The sequence below is a fragment of the Engystomops pustulosus genome, chromosome 1 (genome assembly GCF_040894005.1).
Source record: "Engystomops pustulosus chromosome 1, aEngPut4.maternal, whole genome shotgun sequence".
Lineage (NCBI taxonomy): Eukaryota > Metazoa > Chordata > Amphibia > Anura > Leptodactylidae > Engystomops > Engystomops pustulosus.
The window spans coordinates 27,768,686-27,784,362 of NC_092411.1; the positions used below are offsets into that span (position 1 = coordinate 27,768,686).

General features: G+C 40.7%; 1 protein-coding gene across 1 annotated transcript in view; it reads left to right on the forward strand.

Annotated features, from left to right (window-relative positions):
- Positions 1–3,387, forward strand: part of FGF10 (fibroblast growth factor 10) — a 65,404-nt gene extending 62,017 nt beyond the window's left edge. The window contains exons 2-3 of the mRNA XM_072136410.1: positions 1,276–1,382; positions 2,670–3,387. Of these exons, the coding sequence (XP_071992511.1) occupies positions 1,276–1,382; positions 2,670–2,861 (299 nt within the window). The 3' untranslated portion in view covers positions 2,862–3,387. The remainder of the gene's footprint in view (positions 1–1,275; positions 1,383–2,669) is intronic.
- Positions 3,388–15,677: the final 12,290 nt, after the last annotated feature.

Below are 15,677 nucleotides of genomic sequence, written 5' to 3' on the forward strand. Positions count from 1 at the left end.
TAACACATGTTAATATGTTTTACTACAACCTAGTAGGATAATAAAGCGAAAATAAATCCCACTCAGGCTGTACATATAGCCTCTAATGATGTCCAAATTCCATATGAGGTTGTTTAAATCTGCTTTTCCCATCAGACATTGCGTTTTATTACTTTAAAAAAAAAAAAAGAAAATTAAAACATTTCTCAGCAGAGACAATTAGCCCAGCACCTGCAATCCAGGACACATCCAGGATCTGTCGGGTTATCTGTGCAGAGCGGCCGTAGGCTGCCATGACGGCTGTTACCTGTTACATACGAACTATCCATAAAATACATAAGGAGGGGGATTGCAGCTGTTTTACATATGTCGCCACTTCATCTGTTTATCGTGTTACTTGTTTGGTGGATTTGGCAGAACACCATAGTGTGAAAGACTACGCCGCTGAAGTATGTTAAGTATTCAGCACGTTGACTTGGCACAAGTGACTAGTTAACTCTGTTTTGTTTCCTGTAATCTCTTGGTTATTGACACCAGTAAAACATGTTCCACTTGCCTCCAGCTATTAGATTCATGTGTCTGACATTTACATTTGCCCCTGATTGCACTCACAATTTTTCTCTTTCTCCCATATCCAAATGCACCAATAGTTCCCTCTTATTGTCCCAGACCCGGTATGAGCCTGCTAATAATTAACAATACTTCCCTCTTCCCTGCTGCTTTGTACTTCCTGTGCCTCTCCCGAAAAACTAGGGTAGGCCTCGCAGCCAATCATTGGTTGAAGTGAGTCATATCTATAAGCAGTGATTGGCCTACCCTTCTATTTCCTGTGGTGGCGGGAGACAAACAGGAAGTGCTTTTCGGGGAGGATCAGGAGTAGCCAGACCAGAATGGTAAACTTTTATTACTTCACTGCTCCTCAACACACCCCTTTAACCATCATTTTACTTAGCTCAATGTCCATTTAAAGGGCTGTTTGTGTTGAACCATTTTTACCTAGGGCTTCATTGGTGAGGATTTGCTGTCCTGTATATAAGAAATAATTTTACGAATACAGACAGGAGGACATTATTATAGCACGAGCGTGTGTTATATGTACGGTTGTATGGTACATCCCACTTATAAGCTCAGGGCTACCATATCAGATGTCTGTTGCAGGCCAAATTGGTTTCTTAGAACTTTTTAGTTACTCATTATGCTGTTCCCAATTTGTTTAATTTCTTACTGAACTAAATAAAGTTGTATAACAATATTTCTCCGATTTTCTAAAATTCCTTGTTTTGTCCTCTTCTCTAGGTATATTGGAGATAACATCTGTGGATGTTGGGGGGATTGTGGCCATCAAAGCCATCAACAGCAATTATTATTTAGCCATGAGTAAAAAAGGCAAAGTCTATGGCTCTGTAAGTATCTTTCTTACAATTTTTTTTAATATCATTATTTATATTTCACAGTGTGAATTTCTTTATTGAAATTGGTTCCTGTACTCTACCATTCAAGTTTTACCACTACCGATTGATTTTAACTACCAAGCAACACAGACTAATAAAATATTTTGCATAATATATTGAGGGGGACAATTTCCTTATAGACATTTTTGGATTGGGGCACAGAGTTGAATCAAAGATGGACCAAGTACATTGGGAAGCAGTTTGACTAATAGTTAAGTGGCCACTAGGGATGAGTGTACTCATTTAGGTTCCAGTTTGTGGAAGTTGACTCTTCAGTTTTTTTAATCGCTGCTGGCAAAGCCATGCACCCTGCTTTTTAAATGACGATGGTGTGTGCTCCTCCATTCTCCTGAGGGTCATTGCCCCCCTGTGATGTCATCGGGGGTGACGATTCTCAGGAAAAAGGTGGCGGCATAACAAAGAAGATCTGTAGTATGGCATACAACTTTATTTACAAATCGGTAGATAATGGGGTTTTTTTTTTACTTTTTTTTTGCTTTATTTTTCATAAATAAACACAGATAAAAAAAATTGGGGAGGCAAAAGCAGTAGAAGTTCCCCACTCTCTCAATTATCAACAATCATAATTCCCACAGAATTAATACTACAACTACAGGGAGCAGTGGCAAAAATCATGACAAAATGAAACTTTATTGAAAATCAAGGACATTTTACTTAAAATCATAAACAAAGATAGGAAGACATAATAGACATCCTGGGGAATCCCTACTTACAAAAATGTCCTCTTATCAGTGTACTAAGCCATATAATACAACACAGAAAATGCAGAACATTGTCATATATAAGGGATAGTGATACAAAAAAAAAAAGGGATAGTGATACAACAATTACAGAGTAGATAATATACAGACCAAGGGAGCCTCTCCCCAACACGTGTTTCTACAGGAGTATCATATCGGCTTCTTCAGGGGTATGGTAGATGTATGCAGTGTTGTAAACTGATTCAGCCTATCCAGACGATGAATATAATGAAGTGTGGCCTTTTATTCTGCCGATTGCCACCGGTCAAAAAGGATTACCAGGGTTAATTAATGAGGATAATATGCAGATCAGTTGGGGTGTGACCTGTACCTACTGACTGGCTGGGACCACTAACAGAGTGAAGAGTGTCAAGTTGAGCATGGCCTAAATTCACTGCCAAACATTTGCATATAGGATTTATGTTTGTTTTATATTAATACCAATTGATAATATATGTTTTATGTTTCATATTTACAGAAAGAATTTAATATAGACTGTAAACTAAGAGAGAGAATAGAGGAGAACGGCTACAACACGTATGCATCTCTTACATGGAAAAATAATGAGAGACAAATGTTTGTGGCACTAAATGGAAAAGGAACCCCAAAGAGAGGACCAAAAACAAGGAGGAAAAACATGAACGCCCACTTTCTCCCCATGCCTTTATAACATTACATGAAGGATATGATGGATATTTGGACTAGAGTCTTGTGAAGAACGTTCTTGAGAACTTTGTAAAAGATTCACTTTTCTGGTGGACCATGTGTGAATTTGGACATTTGAGGACATTTTAGTGGTACAGTGTCATAGATGCGATTGTGATCGGAATAATTAAAGCTAAAACTTCAGCTCGAAGAATTTGTACGATACACGGATATGAGACAGTCTGACAGATGATCGTCTGGGAAAGTTATTTATGGAATACTGACTTAAATCCGAGTGCTTATTCAGGCCCAATGAGATGTCAGCCATGTAAGCAAAGAGAAGAAGCACTTGGGTCAACACAACCGAAATAATGGATATTTCTGACAAGACATTAAAAAGAATGTATAGGATCAAGATGTGTAAACATGATCAAACTGTTCCTTAAAAAATGACTATTGTGTTATGCCCGTGTATTCTACCATCCCCTATCCCTCCTCTGTTTCTTTGTAAGTTATTTATTTAATAGAATGTTTACTATGTCTCTTCCGTGTTTGAGTCGTGTGTCTACAATTTTGCATCTGTTTTAATCTGTTTTTAATCTCATTATCCAAAATAAATAAAAAAAATGGCCCATTAATCAAAACGGCCTAATAGACAAACAAATCTCCCCATTGTCCATAGCAATCACTCATAATCCAGCTTTCATTTTTAGAAAGCAGATTAAGAGATAAAAGCTGAGCTCTGATTGGCTGATATGGAAACAATGGCAGTTTTGACAAACGAGGCCCAATGTTTTTTTTTATGCTTAAACAACATAATACGTGATAAAAAATAATAAAGTTAAAGATAACTTTATTAAACATAATAAAGTTCTAGTAATGAAAGATATGGAGACATTTATATATAAGAAAAAAATAGAGAACACTATTTATCAGTTGGCTGTAAAGGTGTTACGTTAAAAGGCAGGTTACTTTGGCGGACAGGACGGAATATCGAGGCACAGATGTTTTTGGAAGGAGAAATTTGAGTCTCCTGACATCATATGATTAATACATTACAATAAATTATCATTTAGTGTTTCCTACCATGTTCATTTTGTAGTTATGGCTTGTAAGGACCTAAAAGAAGGGACTCGCTGGGCCATAGTAATTAAGCGGCATCTAGTTGACTCTACCAAGATAAGACGAGATCAGACACTTTTTTGGCATTGAGATTGGCTCATGATGTAACACCATCATCAACGTAACTTTGTAATCTCTTCTGTACCATTTCGGAGCTGTATATGGCTTTGACAAAAAGAGATAATAATAACCTATAAGAACTGACTTTATTGCGGATGGACCATATCAGGGGCGTAGCTAGAAGTGCTTCACCGGGGACTCCATATCACTTGAGGGATGGTGACTGTGAAGTTTTCCTTGGCTTGGAGTAGATATCGCCCTGGGGGGAGTAAAGTCTAGCTACAAGTCTGGGTCATATATTATAATCTTGTGGCAGAAATTATATTGGTTTCATATTTACCGCTTTTATTATAGTACAGTATGTACCTCTTTTAGATGATATAAGCCGATGGTCTGAATTGTAGAGCTATGATACAGTATATAATGTCTGTTGTCTTGTGAGTACTCATAATCCAAATTCTACATCGAAATAATCGCAGGATATACGAAAGAAAATTCTATTTCAGGACAGAGTTGAAGAACCTTTGAATTTGATCCATAGATACAGCTCTGTACATTTAGTACAATTTTGCCAAATTAATGACATATAATGTGATGGTTTACATCCTTGAAACACAGGATTAGCCTTTATCATATATTTTTGGACTATAAAAAATAACTTTTAAATTTAATACATATTTTTGCTAATTTAAACATTTCTAGTAGGGGGTTTGGTCTTTTTAATTTACTTAATTTATAAGAGACAATAAAAAATGGCCAAAATTCCACATAGTTCCTTGCCTAATACATTAAAAACCACCAAAACAACATTCATGGCCCTTATAATCCTTACCAGCTACAAAAAACAAAACCCTACAAAATGCCCCAAAACATTCCTGCAGATCAACTTATTGAAATTCTTCGACCTTGGAATACAAAATATTTTGTGGGGTATACTTAAAGGAGATGTTAAGTCTGTCCTCCGATTATACTATCTTACCTGAAATTTATAGTACAAAAATATTTTAATTTTTTTACTAAAATGTTGCCAAGTCTTCCAAAAGAATTGGAATTGTCAAATTCCATGACTTTGCCGTTTTACAAAGAAGCAGAAATAAGACTTTTTTCACAAAACTTTTGGGGAATTCATTCATCTGTTTTGGATCTGGTCAACATGTGACTCAGAAATGGGCAACTGTATGACTATGCATTTGCATCCCTCTGATGCCAACATGCATCTACTACAGATGACATAGTAGGGGGTCTTAGTAGGTTCCTTTTTTAAGTAAGATCAAGTTCTCTCCATTGATCAAGATTAAGAACTGTCCATTGAGAACTCTCGATTGGAAGTTCCAATTGCCTTGGCCGTCAACTTTATGGCCAAGAACATTTCCTTTGTAGGCAGATTGCGCTTCCACCCCTAAAAGCTGATCATAGAAGGTTGGAGAATCTGGACATTCTCTACTGGCTTCTTTTGAGAAAGGGATGTCTTCATGAGGCAAAGGTAGACCAACTCATAAAGACATCGAAGACATATGATTAGTCAATGAAGATCATTTTGGTAAATACATTGGAAAAATTTCCCGATGAGTGTTGACCCCAAACATGTTGTGAACCTAGCCTAAATATTTATTTTTAGAATAGATGAGAACTGCCCATCTCCTATACATACCACTACATAACACTACCGTAACATGAGTTTTTCCCAACGTTCTGTTCAGATTAATGTAGACGAATAATATTATTTTTTTACAAAACACTTTACCTGGTAATATGAGATTATATTGATGCTGCAGTTTTATCTTCAAATTTCTTCAATATGTTTTATTTTTATTCTTTGGAGACTGTATTTTGGTACAAATGAGATACTTACTAATGTGTCTTTTTACTAAAAAAAAAAAATTTTAACCACTAGAAATATTTGGTCGTTTGTGGTTTTATAAGTTATTTGAGTCAATGCTTTTTACCAGCACTTCCAATGTAAAATCTTTTATTTAAATACTAGCTGTTTTAAAGGAGCTTTCCCATAAATTGCAAAAATGGTTAGATTGTGCGGTCTTCCTCAATAAAGCTGATAACATAACATGTCTGTGAGGTCTGTGTCACATTACTCGTGCATGTAAGGGTCACCTTTTAGAAATATTTTGTACAGGTTTTATTGGACTTTTGATGCATTTTACTATCTGTAAAACAAATATATGTTTGAAGACATAGGGGGTAATCTATTGCTGGCGTATGATAGCCCCGTCACTGCTCTGGTGCAGTCAGATACATCAAGAGGCTTCGTATAGGAAAATGTTCCGGGTGCACAGGTGCAGGAACAGGAACGCCACTGGCTTGAAGGTGGCAGATTGGGGAAAATAATTGCAAGTTCTAGCTATAAACTAGCATTTGCGATTATTTCCGCACCACAGACCTGATAAACACCCCCCATATTGATTAAGATTATTAAAGAAAATATACCATCAAAATCAATCATGATAAACCAGGGGCTCTAACTTTTCGATTCAAGCACAGTGCCTGTTATCCATGGCTTCCTACCTAGGATGAGCTCTTCCAACCTTCAACCCTACTTCTGAAGGGAGTGGAGAAGTACAGAGGGAGCAGGGGGGGAGGATGAGACACTGTAACAGCCTGTAAAGCTAGAGCATGGAGGGGCTTCGGTAATGCCCCCATAGCACTTCCAGCAAAAAACAGACAGCTTAGTCTGATACAAGAAGCCCTGCAACTCACCCTCTTTATGTAACACTGCTCAGTCTTTCCTCTTCCAAGCATTCTCAGTAGCGCCGATACTAGCATGACTAGTATGATGTCATCTGGATCCCCCACCAAATGGCAGTATGTCAATGCTGGTGCACGGACGGGGTCATTTAAATGCTACAAGGGACATTGCTAGTGGTATTTAAACAGTACCCTGAACCCAAACCAGAATAGGGATTTAAAACTTGGGTTCAGTCAACTCAAATTTTGATGGGTCCACTCATCACTTCATAGTAGCTACCTGGGGGCGTAACTATAAATGAGCATATCAAAAGGAAAAATGTCCTCATTTTACTTACTTTTTTATAAATGAGCAAAACTAGAAATCTTTTGCCTATGCCCCTTATGGAATCCTACATTGTGGTATGAGATTATGCCAAGCACCGTGACATACAGTAGCCCCAATATACTATAATGTCCTCTTTCCATATAGCTTCCACTTATAATTTTCACTATTTTGGTAGCCCACATACTCTCTGTTTTCCCTCATTTAAATGCCCCCCACCTCAGGCTCATTTTCTGTAACCCCACCTAAAAACCCCTCAACTTATGCCTCCCTTTCTATAGCCTTTTCCCCAGTCTTATGTCTTCATTTTGGTATCTGACCCTTTTCTGTAGCCATCTTCCCTGATGTCCACCTTCCCAATCTTTTGCTGTCAAACCGGGGTAAAAAAAACTCACCTTTCCCTGTTCCCCTGCAGCTGAGCTCCCCTCAGTTCTTCTTTGCTTCTGATATTCATGGCTTTGAAACTGGCAGGCATGATGACATCATCACATTGCATCTTCTAGGGTCTGATGGCCAAATTGATGGGGATCTCTTCTATGCGGGTCTCATGGCTGCTTATACTTTGGGTATATGGATTTAGTTCTGGTAGTGGTAGCCATACAGTGTTTATAGGGATGGGAGAGGGAGGCAATGCAGAAGTTATGCTAACTAGGAAGCACCCTAGGGTCTGAGTGTTGAAGAAGCTGCAGTTTGGAAATGGATGATGAATGATGGATGGATGATTTATGAATGAGGTAGGTGTCTATTGATATATCTTGCACAAAGGTGTCCATAGCCTTTAAGCAAGACAAATGAACCCTGCTGTTCTACGCTATTTCCCAAACCCCTATTTATCTCTATACTACGTATGGGAGCAGGAGATTACAGTCAGACTATTTGTAGATAACATTTTTAGCATGATTTTGCAATTGAAAGACCACTAAAAGACACAAAAACATAAAGTTATCAGACTTTTTCTACAGTAGGTCATGTCTATGATGGACAATGCATTTGCAGAATGATGAATTGAAAATCAAGCCTGATAAAGTGCCTAATGACTTAACTCTTTACAGTCTCTAATAATAATAATAATCTTTATTTATATAGGGCCGTCAAATTCCGTAGCACCAGTCATGTGAAACAATAGGAGTGTGGGCCCTGCTCATAAGGATGAGGGGGGACTCATGAGGTATCAGAGCTTGTATAATGGCCCAAGTGGATGGAATAAAAATAACTAAATAAATTTAAAACATTCTGCTGCTGCTTGAACTGGCCATCAGCTGCCATCTTTTGTACAAATTCCAAAGTCAGTGGTACTGAAGAGAAGCAATTTTTGACAGGGTGAGTACCCAGAATTAGTTAATAAAGAGTTAACGTTGCATGCAGTTAGTGAATGTGATAGGCCTGCCTAAATAAATGAGTTTTAAGAGAAGGTTTGAAGCATTGGGGGTTGGGTATTAGTCTGATAGACCGGAGTAGGGCATTCCAGAGAATTGGTGCAGCTCTGGAGATGTCCTGGCGACATACGTAGGAAGTTCAATTTAAGGAAGAAAATAATCTAAGATTATTGTCATATTGGAGAGCACAGGTGGGGCGATAGACTGAGATGAGAGAAGAGAGGGAGGGGATGCAGCATTATGCAGAGCTTTGTGTATGAGGTTTATTAACTTAAACTGTATTCAGAAGGAGACAGGCAACCAGTGCAGTGACTGGCACAGACTGGAGGCATCCGTGTAGCGTTTGGTCTGAAAGACGAGCCTGGCTGCTGCATTATGAATAGATTGTAAAGGAGAGAGTTTACTGATTGGAAGACCGTAATCTAGTCGAGAGTGAATCAGTGCAACAATTAGTGTTTTAGAGGTTTCAATTGAAAGAAATGGTCGGATTCTAGAAATATTTTTAAGGTGCATCCGGCAAGAGCGAGCAACAGATTGAATAAATATATGGTGCAAAGGAGAAGTCCAGCACAAACCCAAGACAGCGGGCCTGCTGCCTCAGGGTTATGGTGACATCAGATTGTAGGGGATCAAGATGAGAGTTAGCTGAGAGATAACATTTTAGTCAAGAATAGACCAGCCGTTTGGAGATGGAAGGGAGATCAGAGAATGGTCGTAGTTAGCAGCACTGGATGGGCAGCATGCTTGAAGGAAGAGGGATAGATTTTTGTGAGATGAGAAGTGACCACTGGAGTGAGAGACTGTACAAGATGTGAGGGGATGGGGTCACTAGTGCAGGTAGTGGGGCGAGCAGAGGAGAGGAGCCTGGATGCTTCTTCCTCTGTGACTGGCTCAAAGGAAGAGAGTGAACAGAATGAAGAGAAGGGGATTAATGGAGTTGGTGGATTGGGATATGATTTCCTGTCAAATACAGTCAATTTTATCTTGGTGGCCAGATCTTCAGCTTTAAGGATTGTAACAGGTGGCCTAACCTTTGGTACCCTTGATAATCTAATCTCATTAGAGACCTGAATCATCAAGGGCAATATGGAAATAGTTAATCATTAGCCTCCTTATCTGTCTGAAGTTGCAGGCTTTCAGACTGACTGCTCACTGCAGGACAAAAAAGCAGAAACAAGGCACATAGAAGTGGCTTTACTAAAGGGAGTTTATTTTACAGAGCTTACTATTGTCACCTGCATTATTCATTTATCCAATAAAACATTTCTTCAAAGGTTCACTTACACTTAAAACAAATTCTTTCTTGTTCTACTGATCACACGGTGTAAAGTGATCCATTGTTACAGGGTGGATTCATTGTTTTACTTGCTCTTCCTGTTCTGTGTCCACTCCTTTCCTAGACTTTGCTTGTCACTCCTCAATGGGCTGACTACACCTCCAGCACCCACCATCATCGTATCCTGCTCGAATTAGTAATTTTCAACTCCTACAAGCTGTGGGAAATACAGAGGCAGCTGTGATACTTGCATCAGGTGGGAAAATCCCTTTAAGTTCATATGCTCTAATTACTGTTACATCTGGAGTCTACCCCTCAGGATACTGTGTTTAAAAACTAAGTGGGGTTTGTTATGAAACATTTTTGTTTAGATTTTTTTTTTTTAATATTGCAACATCAGGAAAAGCAATGAGTTCAGGGAAATCTGGGTCAATGAGGGATATAATGGGCTTTGTTAGGGTCCCTGGCTGCTCCCTACTTCCTGGTCCCTCTCGACACACAGGAAATGTCCACCCTGCCAATCACAGACTTAGATAAGGTCATTGTAGCTACCGTATATACTCGTGTATAAGCTGAGTTTTTCAGCCCAAAAAATGTGCTGAAAAACATCACCTCGTCAATAAAAGTAATAAACTTTTATTATTGCTCTGCGCGACTCCCCGATGTCCCCGCAGCTCCTCTTCTGTCTTCGGTCTTCTGTACAGCAGGCAGGGGCGCGCCCATGATATCTTCCTTGCCAGCGCATGCTATGCTGCGGCCACTGTGTGGCCTGGCTGCATACTACATGGGGCAGGCTGGGCTGGCTGTATACTACAGGGGGCTGGCTGGGCTGGCTGCATACTTCATGGGGCAGGCTAGGCTGGCTGTATACTACAGGGGGCTGGCTGGGCTGGCTGCATACTACATGGGGCAGGCTGGACTGGCTGTATACTACAGGGGGCTGGCTGGGCTGGCTGTATACTACAGGGGGCTGGCTGGGCTGGCTGCATACTACATGGGGCAGGCTAGGCTGGCTGTATACTACAGGGGGCTGGCTGGGCTGGCTGCATACTACATGGGGCAGGCTGGGCTGGCTGTATACTACAGGGGGCTGGCTGGGCTTGCTGCATACTACATGGGGCAGGCTAGGCTGGCTGTATACTACAGGGGGCAGGCTGGGCTGGCTGTATACTACTGGGGGCAGGCTGGGCTGGCTGTATACTACTGGGGGCAGGCTGGGCTGGCTGCATACTACATGGGCAGGCTGGGCTGGCTGTATACTACTGGGGGCAGGCTGGGCTGGCTGTATACTACTGGGGGCAGGCTGGGCTGGCTGTATACTACAGGGGGCTGGCTGGGCTGGCTGTATACTACTGGGGTCAGGCTGGGCTGGCTGTATACTACTGGGGACATTATATGTCATTAAAAGGTTTTTATTTAGGCTTAAGGAATAGGTCAGCAGTATCAGGTTCGTCCAATAACCAACAGGTAAGTTTTTCTCAGCAGAAAATACAGCAGAAGGCAGACATCTCAGTTTTTTTCTATATTGGCAGAACAATTTCATTACAGTTTGGCTTTTAGATAAATAAATGAAAGCCATAACCTGATCTGACCACTATACAGGAAATGGAGTTTTCTGCTTCCTGTTTTATATGTTCTTTACCAGTTATTAAGAACTGATACACCCAGAACCATCTCTGAGAGTGTTGTGTGTTATACTCCCGCCAATTAAAGAATTTATACCACCTATTTATTTTATCTCCTTTACACAGAACAAGATATAACAAGCTGATTGATGGGGGTCTGGCAATTCCTGCCATTTACATACAATTTAATTCAGGTTCAGAATCAGCATGATCGACCCCTTAGTGAGAACAGGACCCCCTCTTCTTTGGTTCGCTAGGAGTCCCTTTCTCGTGAACCAACAGCTGAACCCCCACCAATCAGCTTGTTATCCTGTGGAGTTGGTACAACTCCTTTAAAGGCTTATTCCATGGCTAGGATATTAATATATTTGCCCCAGAGACCCCTATAACTTAAAGGAAACCTACCATAAGGAATCTACATCAGAAATAGATCTCATGATAGAGTGTGTAGATTTATGTGGATCTTTAAGCTCGGTTACAGATTGTGACGACTGTGTGTGTATCAAGGAAATATTTGTGGAACTTTATTGTATTTAATATGCAAAGTAATAGCAACATTATTATTAGAGGAAACTCACCATGAGCATTCTACTATGAGAAGTAGATCTGATGGTAGATTCCTCCTGCTGCCTCTGCCCTTAATCTGTAATTTAATAATCCTAGAACCCAACCTAACTTGTTAAATAAACTTTATTTAAGTAGTATGTAAATTAACTACAGGCTAGGACATGCCCCAGAAGCCTTTGCAGTTAATTTACATATTACCAAAATAAAGTTTTATAACAAGTTAGGTTAGGTTCTAGGATAATAACATTACAGATTAGGGCAGAGGCAGGCAGGAGGAATCTACCATCAGATCTACTTCTCATAGTAGAATCCTTATGGTAGATTCCCTTCAGTAATAATGTTGCCATTGCTTTGCTTATTAAGTACAATAAAGTTATACACATATTTCCTTGATACCCACCCAGTCGTTGCACTCTGTAATCGAGCTGAAAGATCCACATAAATCTACTCACTTTACCGTTAGGAACAAAGTCGCTGTTTACTTAGGGAATGTTTTCTTTTCCAAAGTAAGAAATTAATTTGATGATGTTTTGTCAACAAGGGACTAAGGTAAAAAGACGAACGTGAAACACAATAAAACAGATGTTATAATTCTATACAAAGTGAAATTGACTGAATTATTATTTCAGGATAAAACATGGCAATATTGCATGGTTAAGTTAGTGCACGCTACTTATGACGATTTTTGGCTTCACCTGCAGTCTCTGGGATTTCCCCGCACAGGTTGAAGCTTGGAGCTTTGTGGTGCTGTCATACATAAGCACAGGCATGGAATGCTCCGGCTATACAAGTCTCTGATCCTCCGTTTATGCTGGACTCTTAAGAGGTGCAGACAGACACGCACTGCTCCGTATCAAGGAACAGCAACAGAACAAGAAAGCTTGTCTTCTCCCTTTGAAATATCTTAAACACGAAGTAAGAAGAGGCTTATGGCCCTTTCCGCTGCTAATCCACAATCCTGCAGGATTTCTTACTAGTGGATGTTTCGTTGAACAGAGACTTAAAACGTTCTTATACTCTTACAGAGTTTCTCTATATGTCCAATTAGGTTCTCTATATGTCCATATACTGTACAGACCAAAAGTTTGGACACACCTTCTCATTCAAAGATCATTCAACCAACACATGTGGAATTATATACTTTACAAAAAAGTGCAAAACACTTGAAAATATGTGTTATGGTCTAGGTCAGTGGTGGCGAACCTATGGCACGGGTGCCAGAGGTGGCACTCAGAGCCCTCTCTATGGGTACCTGCGCACTCGCTCCAGCGCAGAGTTTTCCAGACAGGACTCAAGGCCTCTTGCAGTCCCAGGCAGCCCAGGACCCTAGAAGGAAGCTACAATGATAATTCAAACTTCTACTCCTTCTTTCTACTGTATTACTGTCCTCAGGGGACTATACAATTTAAACATATGACAGAGCAGGGAGTAATAAATGACTGCTTAAATTGTCGCATCGGCACTTTGTGTAAAATATGTCGGTTTTGGTTGTAGTTTGGGCACTCGTTGTCTAAAAGGTTTGCCATCACTGGTCTAGGTTCATTTGCTTTGATTACTGCTTTGGCTCGATTGTGCCTCATATGTTCCACTGACATCTCCGGCACCACGCCGGACGTTAAGCGCAGCATCTGGCGCTTCTAAGTCCAGGCCACTACGGTCCATGCCAACCACTTTCTGAAATGGACCTTCTCGATCCGGCCATTGCCCTGATTCCTTTCAAGATCATATAAAATCATTCTGTTGTCCTCAGCCGACACATCTATATGAGCTTTTGAAGCAGGTTATTCTGTTCTCCTTTGCCCCTGATGAGCCCAATTGAAGAGGCAAAACATGACATGTAGGGTTCTCACGACCAGATGTGACCCTGCAGCTATACATTCTCTACCTGCCTATTGCCATTAATACCCACTATCTTCACAATAGAGGACACATCTATTCTCCCCTTCTAGATAGATTGGGTACTTGTTGCATCACAAGAGACTTTTCTCTGGTTACCTCCCTCCCCCCTCCTCCCCTCCCTTGTATTAGGGTTAGAGGGCCGTTGGCAGGGACAGGTTCCAGACGGGGTGGCAGCCATCTAGGGCTGCGGCTCAGTGTTGAGGTTCGAAGGGTCGGACAGGGACTTGTCATCTCCAATACTAGGGTCGATTAAGGCACTCTATAGCTTGGAGTGTCCCAACCCCCCCCCCCCCTCCTTCTTACCTTGTCTCATTCTCTCAGAGTTTCCGCACCCAATATCATCTGTGAGCATCGATATATCATCTACAGACGATATCCTCTCTACACAATATACGGCATCCCGAACAGGGGATAACAATTGCAGAACCACATACACCTAGAAATTTGAGTGCCACTCTGCATCACCAGTGCCTATACCCATTATATGGCATCATCTCCACGAACACTGGTAACTGATACGTTTTCTTCTTATTGTTATATTAATCTAATTTTTATTTATATCATAATATGTATTAAAAGCTAAGTTTTATATTGGTCCTCCACTTCCCTTGTACTTCTTGTCATACCTACCAAGTGGTGTTGGGAGGGGGTATACACCACCCTCCCTTTCGTATGTATTCTGGTTGATTACTGCTTTGCACACTCTTGGCTTCTCTTGATGAGATACAAGAGGTAGTCACCTGAAAAGGTTTTCACATCACAGGTGCCCTGTCAGGTTTAATAAGTGGGATTTCTTGCCTTATAAATGGGGTTGTGATCATCAGTTGTGTTGTGCAGAAGTCCAGTGGATACACAGCTGATCGTCCTACTGAATAGACTGTAGAATTTGTATTATGGCTAGAAAAAAGCACTAAGTAAAGAAAAATGAGTGACCATCATTACTTTAAGAAATGAAGGTCAGTCAGTCCGAAAAACTGAGAAAACTTTGGAAGTGTCCCCAAGTGCACTACAAAGAAACTGGCTGACATGAGAATCACCCCAGGCAAGGAAGACCAAGAGTCATCCGAGTCACCAGCCTCATAAATCGCAGGTTATCAGCAGCTCAGATTAGACACTAGGTCAATGCCACACAGAGATCTAGCAGCAGACACATCTCTACAACAACTGGTAAGAGGAGACTGTGTGCAGCAGCCTTCATGGTAACATAGCTGCTGGGAAACCACTGCTAAGGACAGGTAACAAGCACAAGAGACTTTTATTTGGGCTAAAAAACACAAAGAATGGACATTAGACCAGTGGAAATCTATGCTTTGGTCTGTTAAGTCCAAATTTCAGATCTTTGGTTTCAACCACCATGTCAAGGTGAAAGAATGTGAAGGAGGAGAATGAATGGACTCTAGATTCCTGGTTTGTAAACCATGGAGGAGGAGGTGTGAGAGTGTGGGGGAGCTTTGCTGGTGATACTGTTGGGGATTTATTAAAAATTGAATGTATACTGAACCAACATGGTTATCACAGCATCTTTCTGTGGCTGCTATTCCATGCAGTTTGTGTTTAGTTTGACCATCATTTATTTTTCAACAGGACAATGACCCCAAACACGCCTCCAGGCTGTGTAAGGGCTATTTTACAAGGAGAGTGATGGGGTGCTACGCCAGATGACCGGGCCTCCACAGTCACCAGACCTGAACCCAAATAAGATGGTTTGGGGTGAGCTGGACCGCAGAATGAAGGCAAAAGGGCCAACAAGCGCGAAGCATCTCTGGGAACTCCTTCAAGACTGTTGGAAGACCATTTCAGGTGACTACCTCTTGAAGCTCATCAAGAGAATTCCAAGAGTGTGCAAAGCAGTAATCAAAGCAAAAGGAACCTAGAATATAAGACACATTTT